Source organism: Erinaceus europaeus, chromosome 4 (assembly GCF_950295315.1).
Source record: "Erinaceus europaeus chromosome 4, mEriEur2.1, whole genome shotgun sequence".
Lineage (NCBI taxonomy): Eukaryota > Metazoa > Chordata > Mammalia > Eulipotyphla > Erinaceidae > Erinaceus > Erinaceus europaeus.
In genome coordinates this window covers 141,550,033-141,573,839 of record NC_080165.1, presented here as the reverse complement: position 1 = coordinate 141,573,839, position 23,807 = coordinate 141,550,033, and the positions used below count along the sequence as shown (strand labels likewise).

Sequence of the window (23,807 nt, the reverse complement as noted above, 5' to 3'; positions counted from 1 at the left end):
GGGAAAAGAGCATTTGGAATGAAGGCATTACAGGCTATATTAGGGGAAAATACATTGCCATCATTATGGGCAGACAGGAATGGTGGTGATTGAATATAGTCTAACATTGCTGTATTTAATTTCAAATTTTGGAACCGCGTCTTTGAAAATGAGAAAGACCCATGTAATGTATTTAGTATATATGCCCCATACAATGTAATGCATACTCTCAAAATTCTGCATTGAGAATAGTCCATTAAATGAGATGTTGAGAATAAGGTACTTTCATGCATTCTGATATAACTTGTTAGGAGGGCCAGCTATAGATATAAATTCTACTTAACCCAATCAGTGAATTTCAAAAGCCATAAAGCAGTAACTCTCATTTTCCCTGGAGGGGGAAAGTAAAAACCAGAAATGTGTCCAAACAAAAAGAGAAAATGGTGAGGCTTTGGAAACAAGGGGTCAAGTCTTAATTATGTGACCAGTTGGGAGATTTTTCTAGAAGCTGTTTAACCTTTGTGTACTCTAGCTTTCTTATCCATAAAGTTAGAAGATCAAGTTAATTGTTAAGGTTTCCTCCAGTTTTACTGCCTTATAACTTTTGAAAAATTCAAACTTAATATTTCTCAAGTAGAAAGATTCAATTTATAATTAGAGTCGACATCCAACAACAATAAGAGCAGACAACGAAGCAGGCCCCGTAACACTAGGTAGAGTGCTGTCACTGACCAGTCTCATCAACTAGCAGACCTCATAAAAACGAAGTCGTACAATGCTGGGAGTCCTTCCTGACTCCTCCACATAGGACTTTCAAATTGAAATCTTTTCTCTGTTTATGGACCAGGTCTATGTATATTCATTTCTTCAACCATTTAGTCGGAGGCTCTAATATATGAGATCTGTGGGCTGTCAAGATGAGCAACTTGAATGCTTTGTCTTCAGACAAATAGGTTTAACTGTCAAGGCATATTTTAAAACCTTAAAACACAGACATTAAAAAGACAGCTCACCTTGTTTTTTATTTTGGAGTTGTGTGTTAAGTCGTTCTTTCACAATTTTAATGGCTGCTTCAGTGGCCTCAGCAATAGCGTTTGCTTTTAACCGTTCAAGAGATTTATCAAACTGTGGTTGGACATGCTCGGAGTAATCAATTACCTGCAATGATGAGTTGAGAAAACCAACACAATACAAATCACTGTGAATATGATATATATTATTAATTTATGTCTACAAATATATATATATATATCTCCATTTATATCTATCTTAAACATTTTGATGTTGTCTGATGCATATTTAGAATTTATCAGGGGCCAGGCAGTGGTGCACCTGGTTAAGTGCACACATGACAGTGCACAAGGACCCAGGTTCAAACCCCCAGTCCCCACCTGCAGGGGGAAAGCTTCACAAGTGGTGAAGCAGGGCTGCAGATGTCTCTCTATCATTCTCCCTCTCAATGTCTCTCTGTCTCTACTCAATTATAAATAAATAAAAGGGGGTAAAAATAAATAAATAAAAGAAGTTACTGCATTTTAAGTACACGCTTTCATGGAAGTTAATATTTTTGTGTAGAATTACATACTTACATGTGTTTGTAGCTTATACATATTTAAATGATATATTTAAACAACTTTCTACACTTTACATATAAGAGACACATATTTAAAATTTTTTAAATTATATTTTATTTATTTGATAGAGACAGCCAGAAATTGAGAGGGAAAGGGGAGATAGAGAGGGAGACAGACAGAGAGACACCTGCTTCAACACTCACAAAGCTTCTTCCGTGCAGGTGGGTAATAGAAGTCATTGTGCTTTGTAACATGTCTACTCTACCAAGGGCACCACTACTTGGTCCCTAGTAATCTTTCTTTCTATACTATAGATAGAAGAACAAGATCACTGTGGGGAGAGGTCAAGTAGTTGACAGGTGTGTGTGTGTGTGTGTGTGTGTGTGTGTGTGTGTGTGTAACCTTTGTAGGTACTAAAAGTCACCAAGAATTGTGACATTCAGGAACTAAAAGAGTCAATAACACCAGTGACGCAGGAGGAGTGTAATCCTGGAAAGATATTAGTGGGACGAAGAAACACAGTGGGTGCCATAGCATGCATGACCTAATCATCACATTGGGGACTTTGGAGAATTTTGGAGAAGCGCTGGGGGGTGGGGTGGGGGGGTTATGGTTTGAAAGATGCATCAAATAGCAAGGAGAATGTCTTCTCCACTCCAGTTGAGTACAACTGCCCATTTGACAGCATAGAAAACACAGTACAAACCTATGAATCCTAGGAATGCTGATCCAACACAGCTCAAAAGCCAGCTAGCAAGTCAGAAAATTACCTTTCCTTTGTAATGTTCTGCAAGCAATTTGCAAAGTGTTGTTTTCCCTGAAGATGGAGGTCCAAACACAAACACTTTAAATGGCGGCGCTGGCATAGGTGGAAGAAGATAGGGACGTGGGTTCAATGAGAATGTTTTCATGGCTTCTTCCGATGAGAGGCAGTATATTTTACCTAGAAAACTTAAAATATGCCATGATCGTCAACAACCGAAATAGGTCTAGACACACTTTAAAATTAAGTTCCAAGAGTTTTCCTTACCTCACAGCAAAGTCTGGTGACCCTTGATAAAGGTTACCTTCTTTTAAAGATACGGGACAGATACGTCCCCATCTGCTTCTCTGCCATCTGTATCTCGGTGCAAGAAGCTTATAGGATGCCAGCGTCCGGAGCAGCTCGTCCTGTTAATAACAAATTCTGTACTAAGTTCTGGACACAAGTCCTGCTGAAATTAACAACACAAAGTTTTCAATTGCTATTTGCTTGCTTTACTATTTAAGAGATAATTCAGAGGGGCTGGCTGGTGGCGCGAGGACATGGCTTCAAACCTCCCGGTCCCCACCTGCTGGATGAAACTTCAGGAGTGGTGAAGCAGGGCTGCAGGTGTCTCTCTCTATCTCTCCCTCTCTATCTCCCCGAGCTGCAAAGTTTTAACTGGATCTGTGCTTCTTTCTTTCTTATTATTTCAGTACTCAATTGTTCTGATCTAATGTGTTTTAGTTTCAAAACATTTGCTTTGCAGAGTCCAGTTCCTACAAGAATATTGGTGTTTGATGGTGGAGAAGGTAGGCAGTGGGTTAGACTGTTTTGCAGGAAACTGAGACATTTTACACATATATCAACAACTGTATTTATTGTTGACTGTAAACCATTAATCCCCCAATAATTTTTTTAAAAAATCAGCTACCTGAATTCTTACCAAAAAAAAAAAAAAAGTTGGACTAATATTCTCCTCAGAAGTCAAATCCTTTTTTTATAAAATGTACCTTGAAATGCCTTTTAAGTCTTAAGATAGATGCAGATTGAGACTGCAATACAGAGTGAAAAGGAAGGCTTTCAAAATAAATGCAACTTACATTTTCAATGACATAATTTGCTTCTTCCTCTGTACTGTGAAGTTTGGTTATAATCGCCGCTTTCTTTAAGTTCAGATACTTAAGCCGATCCAGGACTGTCTAAGGTGAAAGAACACATGTTTAAACTCAGGGGCGTTTCAGTATCTCACTTGTTCTGAGTAACTCAACTCTGTGAAAGTCATCAGCTATCAAACTCTCTCTGTAGTTTATGTCTTTGTCCCCAGGGCTATTGCTGGGGCTGGATGTTGGCACTATGAATCTACTAGCCAAATGTTCAGCCAACGTATGATGTGAGCAAAAGATAAAGCTTAAAATTTTTTTTTAGGCTGATTCAATTTAGGAACTGCTTTTGTCCCAGGACATAACTAATGCCCCCCCGCCCCCCCCTTTTCTTTTTTTCCCTTTTTTTGTCTCCAGGGTTATTGCTGGGGCTCGGTACCAAAGACCTTCGGAAGTAGTAATAGGTGTAGATGTGACTTGAAAAGGAAGAGAAGATGGGACTATGAAAAAAAAAAAAAGGGCAAATCAATACAAATATAGACAGAGAATTGTAGAAATAATAGTCAACCCAAATCTGCAACCTTAGGAGAACTGCTGTAGCTTCCAGTGGAGGGAATGGGGATACAGAACTCTGGGGGTGGGAACAATACAGAATTACACCCCTGTTATCTTACAGTTTTGTAAATCACTATTCAATCACTAATAAAACTAAAAATAAAAAAGAAAATGCTGTTTCATTCTTGTTTTTATTTTTTATTTTTCCCCCCTCCAGGGTTATTGCTGGGCTCGGTGCCTGCACCATGAATCCACCGCTCCTGGAGGCCGTTTTTTTTTTTCCCCTTTTGTTGCCCTTGTTGTAGCTTCGTTGTGGTTATTATTATTGCCCTTGTTGACGCAATTCGTTGTTGGATAGGACAGAGAGAAATGGAGAGAGGAGGAGAAGACAGAGAAGGGGAGAAAGATAGACACCTGCAGACCTGCTTCACCGCCTGTGAAGCGACTCCCCTGCAGGTGGGGAGCCGGGGGCTCGAACCGGGATCCTTACGCCGGTCCCTGCGCTTTGCGCCACATGCGCTTAACCCACTGCGCCACGGCCCGACCCCTGTTTCATTCTTTAAGTTTGTATTTCTTTGAGTAAGACTTTAATCACAGAAGTCTTTATAAACTTATTATTTCTTTCTAAATCACCTTTCCATGTCTATTATCTATTTTGCTACTAAAGCACTTGTCTTTTTCCCTTGAAAATATCAGAATTCAAATAATATGTAAATAAAGACATTCAACATTTTCATAAGTATAAAAACTATTTTCCCTATTAGCATTTCTGTTTGGTAGTGAAATGATATGTTTTCAAATATGCATATATTCTCTCCTACCAAAGAGCTTTATGTACCATGATAGTCACTAATATAAAGTGGTTTTTAAGGGGTCGAGTGGTGGCGTCCCGGTTCAACACACGCTACAATGTGCAAGGACCCAGGTTCAAGCCCCTAGTCCCTACCTGTAAGGGGAAAGCTTTTTGAGCAGTGAAGCAGTGCTACAGGCGTCTGTCTTACTCCACCCCCTTCCCTCTTGATTTTTGGTTGTCTCTATCCAATAAATTTTAAAAAAAGGAAAAAAATTAAAAAGTGTTTTTTAGTATATATATATATATATATTAATTTATTTTATTAGTGATTGACAAGATTGTGGGATAAGAGGGGTGCAATTCCATACAATTCCCAGTATCAGAGTTCTGTATCCGTCTCCTCTATTGGAAACTTCCCTATGGGAGTCTGGACCAAAGATCTTTATGGGGTGCAGAAGGTACTTACAGTTGTGCAACTAGTACCAAATTGACCTTAGAATATTTTTGTCACCCCTCAAAAATATTTTAGAAATATTTTAACCATTAATAATCACTCCATGCTTATCCTAAGACCTCACATACAGGTATGACTTTCCCCTTCCCCAGGCAACCACAAATCTAGTCTTTTGTTTGGTTTCTTTCCTTTTGTTTCCTTTGCCTCCAGGACTTCACTGGAACACTAGTCCTGCTGGATTCCATTTTTTCCCCAAGGGAAAAAGGCAGAGAGGATGAGACATAGAAAAAAAAGGAGAAGGATCAAAGCATCGTTTCACACTTGTGAAACATCTCCTTTGGTGGTAGGAGGTTCAAACCTGGGTCCTCTTACACAGTCAAAGTGTGTGTTCTCCTGCGTGAACCATCTCCAGCCCCCAGCACCCCCATCTGCCTATTCTGGACATTTCATGAGTCATATCAAATGATATGAACTCTTTGTAACTTTTCTTTCATTAATATGTGTTCAAGATTCAGGGAGATGGGTGGTAGTGCAGTGGGTTAAGCGCACATGACGCAAAGCACAAGGACTGGTGTAAGGATCCGGGTTCGAGCCAGCTCCCCACCTGCAGGGGAGTCCTTCACAGGTGGTGAAACAGGTCTGCAGGTGTTTATCTTTCTCTCCCTCTCTTTGTCTTTCCCTCCTCTCTCCATTTCTCTCTGTCCTATCCAATAATGACATCAATAACAACAACAATAATAACTACAACAACAATAAAAAAAAAGATTCAGCTATGTTATAACACGTATCAGTAACATTCTCCCTTTATGCTGATGTGTGGCTGTACCACAATTATTCCATTCATCAGCTGCTGGGCATCTGGCTTTTTTTTTTTTTAATTGTAGTTATCCTTGTTGTCGTCATTTTGACTACTGTGATGACTAGTCCTGTTCTAAAATATTCATGTGCAAATTGCCATAGGAACAGCTATTTTTCAGTTCTCTTGGATATGTATTTCAGGGGTTGGACGGTGTTGCATAGGTTGTGCACAGACATTACCAGGCTTGAGGACCTAGGTTTAAGCCCACAGTTCTTACCGGAAGAGGGAAGTTTCACAAGCAAGTACTTCTCCTCTGTCTTTCTCTGACTCTTTCTTTAAGAGACAGAGGTCTCTCACTCACTATTAAAAAGAGAGACAGATAGATATGACCACTGGGAGCCCCAATGATAACTCTGGTGGCAAAACAAAACGAAGCCAGGTTCCAGTCTGGCCCCCACAGCACTAAAGAAAGCTTCACTGCCATGGTTTCTCAGTCTCTCTTCCTCTCTGTATGTAGCAGAAAAAAAAAAAAAGTCAGTTCAGAGCAGTGAAGCCCTAGAAAAGACGAAAACCAACCTACCAAAAATAATCCATGTTTAATTTTTTGAGGAACTACCAAACTATTTTCAGAAGTGACACCATTTCACAGTATCGCCAGAATGTTGAGAGTTACAGGTTTTTTCATATCTTTGGCAACACTTTTTTTTTTTTTTTTTAAATCATTGCCACAGCTGTACTGCTCCAGGCCAGTTTCTTTTTTTTTTTATTTTTTATGGAAAGCTAGAGACAGAAGGAGAGAGGGAAAGACACCTTAGCACTGAAACTTCCCACAGTATGTTGAGGGTAGGGCTCAAACTTGAGTTGCATGCATGACAAAGCTGACACCCTCTGAGATGAGCTGACCCCCTACTTGAGGAGACGTTATTTGGTCATTATATTGCGATTTGAAGAGACATTTCACTACGGTTTTAGTTTGGATTTCTATAATAAACAATTATTAGGGAAATCCATAAGTCAGGTATCTGAAGAGCTTATTTGCCATTATTTATTCTTTTTCTTTGAAACTCTTTTTGTGATATAGGGGTTTTAAGTACAAATGTAGATAATGGACAGATGAATAAAAAATAGTATTCACATATTAAGTGTCAGAATGAATTTTTTTTAAAAAAGATTTTATTTATTTATGAGAAAGATAGGAGGAGAGAGAACCAGACATCACCCTGGCACATATGCTGCCGGGGATCAAACTCGGGACCTCGTGCTTGAGAGTCCAAAGCTTTATCACTGTGCCACCCCCCCGACCACAGAATGAAAAAATTCTAACATCGACCATGTCAAAAATGTAAATATAATTCTGATGTTTGTTAAAATAAGTACAGTCAAGTCAATATCCCCCCCACCAACTGGGGTAGTCTTACTGAACACTGCCCTTACCAAAAAGAGTTCATCTGGGGTCCTATTTCCATCTAGTTCAATGAGATACTGGGAGTTGTGTTCAGCCATTACTTCCTGCAAAACAAACAAACCAACAAACCCCAATCTTTTAAAAAATGTTTTATTATCTTCATTATTTTTTTTGATAGACAGCCAGAAATAGAGAGGGAAGAGGGTGATAGAGAGGGCGAGAGAGACAGAGAGACACCTGCAGTACTGCTTCACCGCTTGCAAAGCTTTCCCCTTGCAGGTGGGGACTAGGGGCTTGAACTTGAGTCCTTGAGGTTGTAACATGTCCAACCACATGCACCACCACCCATCCCCTAGGCAATCTTTTTTATTGTCACTGGAGCTCAGTGCCTGCACGACAAATTCACTGGTCCCAGTGGCCATCTTTTTCGTCTTTTTTGTTTCCTTTTACTTGATAAGACAGAAGGAAACTGAAAGGGAAAAAGAATGAGAGACACCTGCATCGCCACTTCAGCACTCATGAAGCTTCCCCTCCTTGTAATTGGGGAGTGGGGGCTAGAACCTGGATCCTTCCCTTGGTAAAGTGTATGCTCAGCCAAGAGCGTCAATGACCACCCCCCACCCTGATTTTTCCATATTTTCTAATCATATCTGTCCTTTATTATCTTGGGTGTGTGTGTGTGAGAACTTATAGGCTTTAGAAATAATTTCCCTGAGCTTTTAATATATCAAAACTTTATTCTTTTATAATGATATGATTTCCAATTTGCTGTATTTTAGTTGAAGAAGATGATGTTTAAATAATTATTTTCTTAAAAAGACAGAGAGACCAGAGTTCTACTCTGTCATTTTATACATTACTAGGGATCAAACCCAGGACCTCATATATTCAAGGCATGTTCTGTACCCATTTAGCCACAAACCTGACCTGAGACAATTCTGTTTGAATTTTATTTCTAGGATGCTTGTATTTAAGGGAATAAAAATTACTGTTCTTTTTCGTTTATGATTTGTCATTTGTACAGCTGATAGTCCGTTAAGCATTCAGTCCTTGCCATACTTTGGATACTATACTGGGCACCAACAGTGTTAAGATGTCAGGCTTGGGTACCCTTGGAGAGATTACTTGTTCTCTCCCACACACCTGAGGAATTTGGTCTTCATTTCAGCAGATGGGTGATGAGAATAAACACAATCTCCTTATTTCTCTTTAGACAATATAAAGAGACAGTAAAATAACACAAAACAAAATCTGATTTCCTCCATCTGGCAGAAGAGGCACCTTGATGGCTTTCTCACCTGTCCTGCTGTCCTTGATTGCTTAGTATGCCATCTGGTCAAATACCCAAGTGCAGGAAATGTCTGTGGAATTCAACTCCAACATGAGTTTATCAGCATCTACTCTGAATTTCTGACCATAATAAAGTGTGCTTTTCATATGATTGTTAATATGACTAGTTCAACGTAAAAAATGCTGATTATTGGGTGTTGGGCAGCAGTGCAGTGGGTTAAGCGCAAGTTGTGCAAAGTGCAAGGACCGGCATAAAGATCCCAGTTCGAGGCCCCCGGCTCCCCACCTGCAGGGGAGTCACTTTACAGGCGGTGAAGCAGGTCTGTAGGTGTCTATCTTTATGTCCCCCTCTGTCTTCCCCTCCTCTCTTCATTTCTCTCTGTCCTATCCAACAATGATGACATCAATATCAACAACAATAATAACTACAACAATAAAACAACAAGGGCAATAAACAAGGAAATATTTTTTTAAATGCTGATTATTTTAGTGAAAATTTTCCTATTCTTATATAGAATCACCTTAACATGTTTACATAAATCCACTTTGAATGGAGTAACCACAGAAGCCAGTCTGGAGATAATTCATATTTTTTCTTTTCCTTTCTTTTTTGATAGAGGCAGAAATAAATAGAGGAAAAGAGGAGTGGAGTAGAGAGAGACAGAGAAACAACTACCACACTACTCTCCCATACTTGAAACTTCCCTCCACATGTGGGGACCAGGGCTTAGAACTTTCAGGAAAATTTTTTTCTTCTTTTCTTCTCCCAGAGCACTGGTGGTACTTCTCCCTGGCTTCTGGTGGTACTGGAGATTGAACCTGAAACCTTTGGTACCTCAGGCACAGGGGTCTTTCTGCATCACCATTGTATTATCTCCCCGTCAGCTCTAAGCTAGCTCATTTTTTTGTTTATATTGCAATTTTTAAAAGTTGACAGCTCTTTAGGGTAGAATATAAACCATAATATATATTTGTTTTATAAACTCAGAAATTGTAGATCGAGTTTACAAAATAGTCTCTTTACGTTTTCTAATGTTCAGCCATTAAAAAAAAAATTCCTCTGGTGATATTGAAACGAATGTAGTTCACTTATCACTTTTCAGCAACACTGCTGCTTTGTAAATTAAAATGGCCTTGTGCATGGAAGGCTCATTCTAATCATTGTGTTTTGTGAGCTGGAGCGGGGGAGGATCAGCCACATAACACATAGAGATGAAGAATTATGAGAGCTGTTTCATCCATGGTGAAACAAGCATTCATCTACTTGTTCCTTTTCTGCAGTGTGCTTTGTGCTTACCTCTAAAGAAGGAAGAAGTAGTTCTTTATAGAGGCCAACAATCTGCTCAACGTTTTCCAGATAATCCTCAGGCCTCTGAACCAAATGCTGAAGAATTTCAGCCACCATCTGCATTTCAGCAATAAATGCCTACATGGGAAAGAAGAGATTTTTTTATTATTATTTTTTTTAAAAAGGTTTATTCACAAGTAGAACCTGCACTGGAATTGGCATATTGCACCAAAGTAAGACTCTGGGGTGGGTGGGTGGGGAGAATACAGATCCAGAAAGGATGACAGAGGACCTAGTGGGGGTTGTATTGTTATATGGAAAACTGGGAAATGCTATGCATGTACAAACTGTTGTATTTACTATCGAATGTAAAACATTAATTCCCCAATAAAGAAATTTAAAAAAAGTTTATTATGTTCATAATTGATGATCCACATTCCTTTCTCCCTCTTCCCCCCCAGATGTCACTTTTGAGAAGCAGGGGGAAGGGAAGATTAGAGGCTGAGAATTTTTATTTTCTCAAAGTGAAAAAGAAGTTTATGAAGTAATATGCACTCATGAAAAAAATACATGTTCATGGAAAAATTATTTATGCTTATGTTGATTCCATGATCTAGATCTGTTCTTAATTGGCTTACCGTTGGTAGACAGTACTGCATGACATTTGGGAATACCGTCTCACACTCTGTGTGAGTGTATGCCTCCTTACCCGGCCATCACCAAAGGCCTGGGGTTGCCTCACTATCAAAATGACCCACTCTACCCTTTACTTCTGTTCCCTTTCCTCTGTCCTTCTAGTCAAGACCTTGTTTTTCACAAGGTCTAAGCGCTATTTTTGTTGTGTTCTGCCAAATCATCTACATTATTTATTTGTATTCTACATCTGAATGAAACCATCAGACAATTTTTTTTTTTGTCTTTCACTTTATTTTTAAAAATTTCTCTATTGGGGGATGAATGGTTTACAGTCAACAGTCAATACAGTAGTTTGTACATGTGTAACATTTCCCGGTTTTCCACATAACAATTCAACCCCCACCAGGTCCTCCTCTGCCATCCTGTTCCAGGACCTGAACCCTCCCCCCGCCACCACATCCCAGAGACTTTTACTTTGGTGCAGTACACCAACTCCAGTCTAACTTCTGCTTGGCGTTTTCCCTTCTGATCTTGTTTTTCAACTTCTGCCTATGAGTGAGATCTCCCATACTCACTGTTCTCTTTCTGGCTGATCTCACTTAACACGATTCCTTCAAGCTCACTCCAAGATGAGGTGAAGAAGGTGAGCTCTCTATTTTCAATAGCTGAGTACTGTCTTTCACTTTCTGACCAATTTTAATTACCATAATCACTTCCAATTCTATCCATATTGTCACAAAAGGTAAAATTTTATTTTTAACAGCTTATTAGTATTCTGTTGAGAATATTACTCTATGCAGAGTCCACCATGGCTGATCCCTCAGAGAGGCTTTACTGACATGTTGGTCTGTCATCACACAGTCTCCTTGAAAGCACCTACAGTTTGCTGAACCCTGTTGCAGGAGCTGCCCAGATCCCATTTTTAAAAAGAGACAGAGGGAGAGAGAGAGAGAGAGAGAGAGGGACAGGGAGAGAGAGAGGGAGAGAAAGAGGGAGAGAGAGAGAGAGAGAAGTTCCAGCCCACCATCCACAGAATTCACTCAGTGCATCCCATCATGTTTCTCTGTGGTGCCAGAGATCCAGCCCCTGACCTCATTCACAGAAAGCATGTGCTCTGTCCACTGAACCAATTCCCAGTCCAGATTTTCCCCCTTGTTTAAAAAACAAAACATCAGGCCTAGGAAGTGGCTCAGAGGATAAAGCATTTGAATTCTCAAGGACGAGGTCCTGAATTCAATCCCAGACTTCTCATAAATCAAAGATCCTTTCTCTCATAAATCAAATAAACAAATAAAAACATCTGCAGTAAATTCAGCCTATGGTTTAATATCTTATTTGCACAGGGAAGATTATTTTGCATTTTAAAAATTTATTTATTTTCCCTTTTGTTGCCCTTGTTGTCTTTTTATTGCTGTTGTAGTCATTATTGTTGTTGTTATTGATGTCGTCATTGTTGGATAGGACAGAGAGAAATGGAGAGAGGAAGTGAAGACAGAGAGGGGGAGAGAAAGATAGACACCTGCAGACCTGCTTCACTGTGAAGTGACCCCCCTGCAGGTAGAGAGCCGGGGGGGCTCGAACTGGGATCCTTAGTCTGGTCCTTGAGCTTTGTTCCGCGTGCACTTAACCCGCTGTGCTACCACCCGACTCACTATTTTGCATTTTTAAATGGACTTTCTTATGGCATTGTACTTTTGATACTTGGATATACTGCATAACAATCACCTCAAAAGTCTACTTTACAATACATTACCATAGTGATATCTTTTTTTTTTTGCAGTCAGAACTTCCTAATAAAAGAATAAATGTCCAAGCTTTTTCTAACCTCAGTGAAGTAACCAGCAGGATGATAAAGTAGAAGTATTTATAATCACTGAAGTAACATATGCAGTTTCATAAGGATTTGTAACATCTTGCAAGGACATAAGACTAAAATTTAGGGAGTCACCCCTTCTGCTGCATGAACGATTTGCAATCAATCCATCTATAAGTTATCTTCTGACTTGACAGAGTTCAGCTCCTAATAGAGCAGTGCATATGTATGACAGATCATACATACATACAAATTGTTAAAGAACTATAGCTTATATATGACTAGCTTATATAAGTAAATCCACTGATAGTAGAAAACCATGGGCATATTTTAATAGAGGAGAGACTGACTAACTCTGGCTCATCCTGTCCAATGAGTCAAATCCAGATTACCACTCTTTAATATCTTAATACAGAATGATCCCAAGGAAGTCACAGGAAAGATCTGTTCAATGCCCTACTGCATAATGCTTACTGGCATGACTTTAGGGTTGCTGTAACAACATGTATATGTGAAATTGTGTTCTAGATTTGTCAGAGTCTGGAACTGGAATTGCACTGACGTCATAAACTACACATATCTGCAATTTCCTGCTCTCCATATTACATCCGGGTTTATATATATATGTAAATATATATATATAATAATTTATGTATTCATGAGAAAGACAGGCGGAGAGAAAGAACCAGACATCACTCTGGTACATGTGCTGCCAGGGATTGAACTCAAGATCTCATGCTTGAGAATCCAGTGCTTTATCCACTGCGCCACCTCCTGGACCACTGTTTTTGTTTTTTTTTTTTTTACCAGAGCATTGCTCAATGCTCAGCTCTTGTTTATGGTGGGACTTTGGAACCTCAGGCATGAGAGTGTCTTTGCATAGCCCTTATGCTATCTATCCCCGCTCCATCCTGTCTTCTTTACTTTGACTTTTTAGTCAAAGTAAAGCTTGGGTAGTGTTTGGCATACAGTAAGTGAACCAATAACTTGTTGGAATGAAATGAAGCAGATTAGCTGTCAGGACATGGAAGGACGTCCACACTGGCAGGAAGGTGAAGCCTGACGACTTCTTTGGATTAGGATCTATGAATAGTAGCTCTGGAAAATATGAAATATTTTTTTTATTTATTCCCTTTTGTTGCCCTTGTTGTTTTATTGTTGTAGTTATTATTGTTGTTGTCGTCGTTGTTGGATAGGACAGAGAGAAATGGAGAGAGGAGGAGAAGACAGAGAGGAGGAGAGAAAGACAGACACCTGCAGACCTGCTTCACCGCCTGTGAAGTGACTCCCCTGTAGGTGGGGAGCCAGGGCTCGAACCGGGATCCTTCTGCCGGTCCTTCTGCTTTGCGCCACCTGCGCTTAACCCACTGCGCTACAGCCCGACTCCCAATATGAAATATTTTTATTACTTCCTCTACATAACATAATTTAAAAAATGTAAGTTCCCTGAGTGTTTGCTACTATTATTTGTGTTGTCGTTTAGTTTAATTGCATCAGAAATGTCAGGTGTTGTGTATGAGACAGGGTTTTACCTCTTCTTCTTCTTGCTCTTCTTCCTCTTCCCCTTCCTCTTCTCCTTTCACATCTCTTTGAATATCTTTCTTCTTTTTCCTGCGACTCTCGATAATCTCAGGGTCCCACTGATCTCGGGTGTATATATGTCCTGTGCTACTATGTTGCCTTTGCCCAGAAATTCTTTGGCATAAATCGTAGTCAGGACACTGAAGAGCAACATTTGATACCATTACAACATTTAAAAGATGCTTTCGTGTTCTACCGATGTATTATGTACTAGAAACCAAACTTATCTAAAAAGCCCTGAGCAAATACAATATTAAAAACACCATTTTCTTTAGGGTTACTGACATGCCAGATGAGACACCAGATACAAATTGCATGCTATGTCCAAGCTGTTTTCTTTCTTTCTTTAATTGGAAATTACTGAATGAAAAAGTATCAAAGCATGGGAGCCATGGCGTATTGCACCAAAGTAAAAGACTCTGGGGTGGGTGGGTGGGTGGGTGGGGAGAATACAGGTCCATGAAAGATGATGAATGACATAGTGGGGGTTGTATTGTTAAATGGGAATCTAGGGAATGTTATGCATGTACAAACTATTGTATTTACTGTTGAATGTAAAACATTAATTCCCATGGGAGTTGGGCTGTAGCGCAGCGGGTTAAGCGCAGGTGGCGCTAAAGCACAAGGACCGGCATAAGGATCCCGGTTCGAACCCCGGCTCCCCACCTGCAGGGGAGTCGCTTCACAGGTGGTGAAGCAGGTCTGCAGGTGTCTATCTTTCTGTCCCCCTCTCTATCTTCCCCTCCTCTCTCCGTTTCTCTCTGTCCTATCCAACAACGACAACAACAACAATAATAACTACATCAATAAAAACAACAAGGGCAACAAAAGGGAATAAATAAATAAAATAAAATATTAAAAAAAAATTAATTCCCCAATAAAGAAATAAATTATATATAAAAACAAAAGCATGGGAGCCAGGCGGTGGCACACCTGGTTAAGTGCTCACATTATAGAGCACAAGGACCTGGGTTCAAGCCCCTGGTCCCCACCTGCAGGGGGAAAGCTTCACAGGTGGTGAAGCAGGGCTGCAGATGTCTCTCTATCTCTTTCTCTCTCATTCCCCTCTCCCTTCTCAGTTTCTCTTTCTCTATCCCTCCCTTCCCTCTCAACTTGTCTCTGTCTCTACTCAATAATAAATTAAAATATTCTGAAGGTCTGGTGGTGGCACACCTGGTTGAGTGTACATGTTTTGATGCACAAGGACCTCAGGTCAAGCCCTCAGGTCCCCCTTGCAGAGGGAACGCTTCGCAATTGGCAAAGCCAGGCTGCAGGTGTCCCTCTGTCTCTCTTCCTATCTATCTCCCCATTCCTCTCAATTGCTGGCTGTCCCTATCCAATAAATAAATAAAATAAAATTTTTTAAGTATCAAAGTCTTTCCATTGAAAATAAAGGGAAGACTGTGATTAGACTTAGACCTAATAAATAAGCCTGACAGTTTAGTAGGAAGGCCGAAAGGAGGCACCATAAATGCTCTAATCGAATACTATTTAGACCTAGACATCTTCCTCTCCTATCCCCTACTAAACTTCCCTCATTCACTCAACTGACTATACAACTAACTATACCAAGCTTCCCTCATTCACTCAACTAACTATACAAAAGAAAGTAAGTAAAACTTACTCCTTCATCTTTTAATCTCTTTTAAAAATATTTATTTATTCCCTTTTGTTGCCCTTGTTGTTTTATTGTTGTAGTTATTGTTGTTGTTATTGATGTCGTTGTTGGATAGGACAGAGAGAAATGGAGAGGAGGGGAAGACAGAGGGGGTAGAGAAAGACAGACACCTGCAGACCTTCACCCCCTGTGAGGCGACTCCCCTGCAGGTGGGGAGCCGGGGGCTCGAACTGGGATCCTTACGCCGGTACCTGCGCTTTGCACCACCTGCGGTTAACCCACCGCGCTACTGCCCGACTCCCTTTTAATCTATTTAAAAAATTTTTTTTATTTATTAATTCCCTCCTTTTTGTTGACCTTGTTGTTTTATTGTTGTAGTCATTATTGTTGTTATTGATGTCACTGCTGAACAGGACAGAGAGAAATGGAGAGAGGAGGAGAAGACAGAGAGGGAAAGAGAAAGATAGACACCTGCAGACTTGCTTCACCGCCTGTGAAGCGACGCCACTGCAAGAGGGGGGCTCGAACCAGGATCCTTATGCACTTAACCTGCTGCGCTACCACCCAACTCCCTTTTAATCTCTTCTAACAGAACATCATCATTGCTGACACCAGTTGCCAATCTTCAGAAGAAGCACTGTATACAACTGGCCAAGAGACATACTGGCAAAGAAACAAACAAAAAACAAAAATAAAACAAATATATATCAGGTAAAGGACAAGTGTCCCTTTGACAACCTTGATTAGAGTCATCAAACAACTAACTGCAAAAAATATTTGATGTTAACCTACACTATACTAAAAATCTAGGACTATTTCCTCCTGAAATTGTGACCAGACTCTGCAAACCTAATACTGGCATGGATACAACAAATGACATTCAAGACTTTACCAACCGGCACAAAGTCTAAGTCCGCCAGACAAAGAAGGAGCTACACAATCTGGGAAAGGACATGAGACGGGCTCACTTAGTGATGACCTTTTTTTTTTTTTTTCCCCCCATACACACTCACAAAAGGCATCAACCCATTCTAATGATTTAAAAAATGTGTGCTTTTACTTTTTTTCAGCAGCCTAGTATGCCTACACTGTGAGTCCTTGGTAAGGACTATTATCTTCAAGCATCTTCTGTTTATATTTGTAGAAAGTGGAAGAGGCTGGACAGCGGTCGAGTGCACACTATCATGAGCAAGGAGCAGTGCTACTTCTCAGGTTCAAGCCTCCCCTGAGCCGGGAGGAGCCGGGCGACCTCATAAGTGGTGAAGCAGAACTACCGGTGTCTCTCTGTCTCTTTCCTTCTCTATCTCCCCCTGACCTTTCAATTCCTTGCTGTCCTATCAAATCAAATCAAATAAATATTTTGGAAAGGAAAGTGTGGTCACTGGGAGTTAGGGATTCATCGTGTGGGCACTGAGCCCCGGCAACAACACTGGTGGCAATTGAAAAATATATAAATAAAATTTAAAAAATGATTAAGATTTAAAAAGAAAGTGGTAAGTAAGAGGTGAATCTGAAGGACATGTCTCAGAGCAATGGTCCTCAAAATTCAGTGAGCATCACAATCGCCTCCAGGACTTTACAACACAAAGAGAGGAATGACCCCTTGCTCTGAACATTGTTTAACAATCTGGGTGTGTGCCCTGAAAATATGCAGCTATTTATTGAAGTCATAAAAAATTATTTTGATTAATAATGGTTTATAAGATTGAAACATTATAAGGTGTAGTTCCACACCGAGGATATAGATATATTTAATTAATTCATTAATTTTTAAAATTTTAGTGAGAGAAACCAGAGCACTGCTCAGCTGTGGTTTACAGTGGTGCTGGGGATTGAACCTGAGACCTCAGACTCTCAAGCACAAAAGTATTTGGCATAACCTCTATTCTGTCTCCCCAGCCCTGAGTATATGCATTTGTAATAAGCCTCAGAGTGCTACAGGGGCTGCTGGTTCTGAGACTACACTCTTGAGAACCATTACCATAGCAGATCACCGGTCTTTAACCGTTTTTCAAAAACCACTGTACACCTGTTTAGAATATGATGAAAGCCATTCAAATGCACACACAGATGCAAATGCACATACAGATAAAAATTTGCATATAATTCCAGGAGGTTCATGGAAGCTAAAGGATTCATGGATCTTTTGTCATATTCAGGGAATGTTCTGAACTGACTTTGAAAGGGTGACAGTGACTAAGGCTGATGAAAAGGTATTTCCTGGGACTGACACTCGAGGTGCAAAGCTGCAGAGGTCTAAGGAAGTATAACTCAGTTCCCAAGATAAATACATGAATTATGACTTCTCTGTCCACTTTAACACTTTGAGAGGGTTCCTCAAATTTTACTAGTATCAAAAAGAAAGGCTACATATAGTAGGAAGACAACTAGTATCCATACCTTAATATTAATTATAATATCAGGTTTCAAGTTTAAATTTTTAAGTAAATCTATTTGCTGAGTAGTAGTCAAGGCACCCTCTGAAAATGATGGTATCTCAGTAATAATATAACCTGTAAAGTAAAACATAATATATTTATTAGCGATTTAATAATGATCAACAAGATTTAAGTGTAAGAGGGGTACAATTCCACATAATTCCCACCACCAGAGTTCCATGTCCTATCCCCTCCAGTGGAAGCTTCCCTATTCGTTGTCCCTCTGCGAGTATGGACCAAGATTCTGTATGGGGTGTAGAAGCGGGGAGGACTGGCTTCTGTAATAACTTCTCCGCTGAGCATGGACTTTGATCTGTATCCCTAGCCTGCTTCTATCTTTCCCTAGTAGGGTAGGGCTTTGGAGAGGTTTTTTTTTTTTTCTCTTCCAAATATGAGAGTATGGATTTGTCATTAGTACTATAAAATATCACCTATAGTTATTGGTGAGTACTAATACAGGTTTTTTTAAAAAACTTTTAAAAAATCTTTATTTATTTATTGGCTAGAGACAGCCAGAAATCAAGAGGGAAGGGGGTGGTAGAGAGGGAGAGAGACAGAGAGACACCTGCAGTCCTGCTTCACCACTCGTGAAGCTTTCTCCCTGTAGGTGGGGACCGGGGGCTCAAACTCAGGTCCTTGCACACTGTAACATATGCACTCAACCAGGTGCACCACCAGCCGGCCCCCTAGTACAGGTCTTAACATCTTATATCTCAAAAAAAAATAAATAGTTAAGGTTATTGACATAGGGATCACAGCTAAGAGTAATGCTTTTCTGACAAGATCGCCGGACAGGGTCAGACAGTGGCACAATTTACTAGGTGGATTCGAACCCGGCTCCAATCATCATCCCCTTCCCCCTGCAGGGGAGAAACTTCAGGAACAGTGAAGCAGGGCTGCAGGTGTCTGTCTTTCTCCCTTTCTCTCTCTCCTATCCCTCTCAATTTCTCTGTCCTATCTAATAAATAAAAAGGTCGTTGTGCTAAAAGTAGCCATCTTTATAAATTGGAAACTCACTGTACTACCTGTGGAAGAAACCATCAGCTGGATGGTGGGTGAAGGGTGCAGACAGCTCTCAGGGGGAGATAAGAATAAGCACACATATGCCCACTAATATATTGTAAGTCATTCTTTCCCACAGTCGTGCGACAAAAATTCCAAATCAACTTATGTTAGGTACATGATGTGCCTGAGGAAGGAAGCGCCATATAAAAACTTCATATAGGGACCAGGTGGTGGTGCACCTGGCTAAGCGCTCACATTAAGTACACAAGGATACAGGTTCAAGCCCCTGGTCCCCACCTGCAGGGGGAACATTTCTCTGTCTCCCTCTCTGCTATCATTTTCTCTGTCTATATCCAATAATAAAAAAATTTTAAAAATTCATATAATTTAAGTGACAAAAGTTCATATGGTAGAGGGTAAAGGCATATAATAGAGATTGCTAATATATATTTTAAAAATTAATATTTCACAATGTAATAGAATATATACATATATCTGTTTCTTTTTTTTTTTTTTTCCCTCCAGGGTTATTGCTGGGCTCGGTGCCTGCACCATGAATCCACCGCTCCTGGAGGCCATTTTCCCCCCTTTTTGTTGCCCTAGTTGTTGCAGCCTCGTTGCGGTTATTATTGCCATTGTTGACGTTGCTTTGTTGTTGGATAGGACAGAGAGAAATGGAGAGAGGAGGGGAAGACAGAGAGAGAGGGGAGAGAAAGATAGACACCTGCAGACCTGCTTCACCGCCTGTGAAGCGACTCCCCTGCAGGTGGGGAGCCGGGGGCTTGAACCGGGATCCTTCATATATCTGTTTCTATGTATAACCATTATAAAGGCTAACAAAAACACTTACTCCTCTTATATAATTTAAGAAATGGACTGTCATTGCACCAAAGTAAAGGGCTGGGGTGCGGAGGGGGGGGTACTGAGGTCCTGGAGCATGATGGTGGAGGAGGATCTAGTGGGGGCGTTAGAGTGTTATGTGGAAAACTGAGAAATGTTACACATGTACCAACTACTGTGTTTCACAGTCGGCTGTAAACCATTAACCCCCCCCCCCCATAAGGTAAAGAAAGGAAGGTAGGAAGGAAGGAAGGAAGGGAGGGAGGAAGGAAGTACTGTTAACAAAGGGCCTTAGGGTTAGCATACTTACTGGCTCGCATCCCTACCTAGACGTCTAAATCATGTCATGAAATTTGCCTAAGTGACCACATCACATATTTAAAATGTCTAATTATGTCATTCTTTTACATGATAACCTCTTATCTCACAAATAGAATTTTCTTTTTTTTAAATTTTTTAAATTAGTTAATTTTCCCTTTTGTTGCCCTTGTCTTTTTATTGCTGTGGTTATTGTTGTTGTTATTGATGTCATTGTTGTTAGATAGGACAGAGAGAAATGGAGAGAGGAGAGGAAGACAGACAAGGGGAGAGAAAGATAGACACCTGCAGACCTGCTTCACCGCCTGTGAAGCGACCCCCCTGCAGATGGGGAGCCAGGGGCTCAAACCCAGATCCTTACACTGGTCCTTGCGCTTCGTGCCAATGTGCGTTAACCCATTGTGCCACTGCCTGGCTCCCTATAAACAGAATTTTCAACTATTTCTGTGGAAATTAAGACTCTAAACCATTTCTCTTTTTTGTTATTTTAAAAGAACACTTTTTCCCCCCTTACAAGAACTACTGACAGGCAAATTATGGGTACTTAGAATTGTCAGATAATGTATAAAAAAGGAATGAAGTGCGTCTGTCCCTTTAGAATAACAGCTGAGAGTTATTTGTGGCTAATTATGAAATTCAAGTGAAATTTTGAATTTTGATAATTTGTAACTGCTGCTATTAATGTAACAGCTTTTAATTCTTAAAACTTTTCCTATGGAGTTGGTAGTGATACCAATAAATGTGGTTTACTAGGGCTGCATAATGAAGCATGGCGACATCTGCCTAACCCACTCAACTAGTATTTTCCTCATGTCCAACGTATATGGTGTCACAAAATCACACACTAGTGAAAGACCAATCACAAATTCCATAGAGAGCAATGGGTTTTGAGCTAATAGGGTTTGGAATTCATGGATACGGTTTCTGATCCACAACCACCAATCTTTTAAGAAAATCCCCCTTTAGGGAGTCTGGCGGTAGTACAGTGGATTAAGCGCACGTGTCATAAAGCTCAAGGACTGGGCGTAAGGATCCCGGTTCGAGCCCAGGCTCCCCACCTGCGGGGGTGGGGAACGTCGCTTCACAAGCGGTGAAGCAGGTCTGCAGGTGTCTATCTTTCGCTCCCCCTCTCTATCTTCCCCTCCTCTCTCCATTTCTCTCTGTCCTATCCAACATCAATGACATCAATAACAACAGCAATAAAACAACACGGGCAACAAAAGGGAAATGAATAAATAAATGTTTTTTTAAAAAAGAAAATACCCCTTTGTGGATCAACCTGCCAACATTCATATCCAGTGGAGAAGCAATAAGAGAAGCCAGACCTTCCACCTTGTGCACCTCATAAAGAATTCTGGTCCATACTCCCAGAGGGGTAAAGACTAGGGAAGCTTCCACGGAGGGGGTGGGACACAGAACTCTAATGGTAGGAAATGTATGGAATTGTACCCCTGCTATCTTATGATCTTGTTCATTGCTATTAAATCACTAATAAAAAATCAAAAAAAGAAAAAGAAAATCCTCCCTCATTGAGTTCTGGTGTAGGATCAAAACATATTCACCGTTATTGTGAAGTCTGTCAAAATACTCATCACTTTTTCAACCAAATATATGTGTGAAGCTGGATGTTTTCCATGCACTCAACAAAAAACAATATATTACAAAGAAGCAGCAGAATTAGCCGTGAGAAATGGTTAAGTCTTTCTTCTTTTTAAAATTTATTATTAATTATTGAATAGAGACAGAGAGAAACTGAGAGAGGAGGGGGAAATAGAGAGGGAGACAGCCCAGCTTCACCAGTGACAAGAGACCATAAACCAGCTTTGTAATTTTATTTAATATATCTGTCTCAGCTGGGCGAATTTTCACCCAAGCTGATCTTTATATTTCTTCCCTTGGTTTGTATCTATCATAGAACTTTCTCTTTTCTTTTCAGTCATTCTGAACTGCAGTAGTCTATGACTTGAGTGGTTAGGGCCAAAGTGTCTCCACACCCTGTCTTTGGAGAGAGCTCTCTCAAATCTAGACAACTGTCTCAAGTTGAGGCAGACTAGGCAGTATTTGGAACTAGCAGGGGAATTACTGCCATTCTGGTAAGCATTCCTGTCCCGTAAGCATGACTCAGTGCAGAGAAACCTAACAGTTGGTGGTGGCCCTTAGTAATGAAATTCAGGATAAACAGGAAAGCAGTCAGCAGAGGCTGTAACCACTGCAAGCAGGACCACAACAGAATTTCTGCCTTCTTTTCTTTCTTTCTTCTTCCTTCCTTTTTTTTTCTTTCCTTCCTTCCCTCCCTCCCTCTTTCCTTCTTCCTTCCTTTTCTTCCTTCCTCTCTCTTTCTTCTTCTTTCTTTCCCTTTCTCCCTTCCTTCCTTCCTTCCTTTATTCTTCTCTCCCTTCCTTCCTTCCTTTATTCTTCTCTTTCCTTCTTCCTCTCCTTCCTTCCTTCCTTCCTTCCTTCCTTCCTTCCTTCCTTCCAGAGTACCTCTGGATTTTGGTGGTGCAGGGGACTGAACCTAGAACTTCAGAACCTTACGCATGACAGTCTCTTTGCATAACCATTATGCTATCTACCTCTGTCCACAATAGACTTCAGTGTTTTTGCTGGATAATAAAGCACTAAAAGAAGATGGGCCCTAAGGACTTAAAACACACACACACACACACACACACACACACACACACTGAAGAATTAATACAACTGAAGGCATCTGAACTGCTTGGTTTAATTTAGTCCCTGGGATTTCTGTGCTGGGGCCCAAGAAAAAGCAGCTAGAGAAACTAAGTGGTATAGCAGATCAAGCGTGACTTTTCAGGCCCCTTTGGGAGACAGCTTTCCATGAGGAACCACACGCACCACACGCACCGCACGCACCGAAATGAGAGACTTCCGTGGAGCTGAGCTTCTCCAGCATCATCTTTATGATGAGCTCATCCGGGATGCTCTGACCACTCACCAGTAACGACTGCAGCTACGAGCAAGCACAGTGCCGTTATTGGGTCCGTCTGGTGCGGATTTATTTACCTGTTTATTTGTTTCTTTTTAAATCATAATAACTTTGGGAGTGAGTTTGTTTACCATAAGTCCTGATGGGGTTTCAGTAGCAATCTGTTCTTCCAAAAGCGGTAAAGCTAAAATATAAATTCAATCTGTTACCATAAAGTAGTATTACAGTCACCAACCTCTGAGCAGGAGTTTGAAATACAAGGCACTAAACAATCAGTCAGTCCAAGGAAAATGGGTGGGGGTGGAGAGCATCATAGTTATGCAAAAAGACTCTCAGGCCCGAGGCTCAGTTTGCATGGCTGGGGAGATGGCTCCGTGGGTACAGGGTATGTCATGTGCAGGAAGGGGCCCTGGGTGGCAAGCAGATCTTAGGGAAGGTAACTTCCTAAACACTTGCGCTCTTCTCATGCTTATGCCCTGTGTAGTAAGCGAGAGCGTGTGAGGTTGCAATGCGGTGGCGGATGTCAGGAACTGGGATTGGAATGCACTGCACAAAAGACTATGCTGGTGTTCCTGGTCCAGAAAGATACACGCAGAGTCCATTAGTTCTGCACATTCACTGGACAGAGG

At 40.6% G+C, this 23,807-nt stretch overlaps 1 protein-coding gene across 1 annotated transcript in view; it reads right to left on the bottom strand.

Annotated features, from left to right (window-relative positions):
• AK9 (adenylate kinase 9) overlaps positions 1–23,807 on the bottom strand; it is a 135,250-nt gene that overhangs the window by 101,821 nt on the left and 9,622 nt on the right. Inside the window, exons 4-13 of the mRNA XM_060190863.1 lie at positions 23,310–23,362; positions 23,106–23,202; positions 18,031–18,143; positions 13,964–14,152; positions 9,992–10,120; positions 7,434–7,508; positions 3,399–3,497; positions 2,584–2,723; positions 2,324–2,504; positions 993–1,137 (exon numbers count right to left, since the gene is read on the bottom strand). Coding sequence (XP_060046846.1) covers positions 993–1,137; positions 2,324–2,504; positions 2,584–2,723; positions 3,399–3,497; positions 7,434–7,508; positions 9,992–10,120; positions 13,964–14,152; positions 18,031–18,143; positions 23,106–23,202; positions 23,310–23,362 — 1,221 coding nt within the window. The remainder of the gene's footprint in view (positions 1–992; positions 1,138–2,323; positions 2,505–2,583; positions 2,724–3,398; positions 3,498–7,433; positions 7,509–9,991; positions 10,121–13,963; positions 14,153–18,030; positions 18,144–23,105; positions 23,203–23,309; positions 23,363–23,807) is intronic.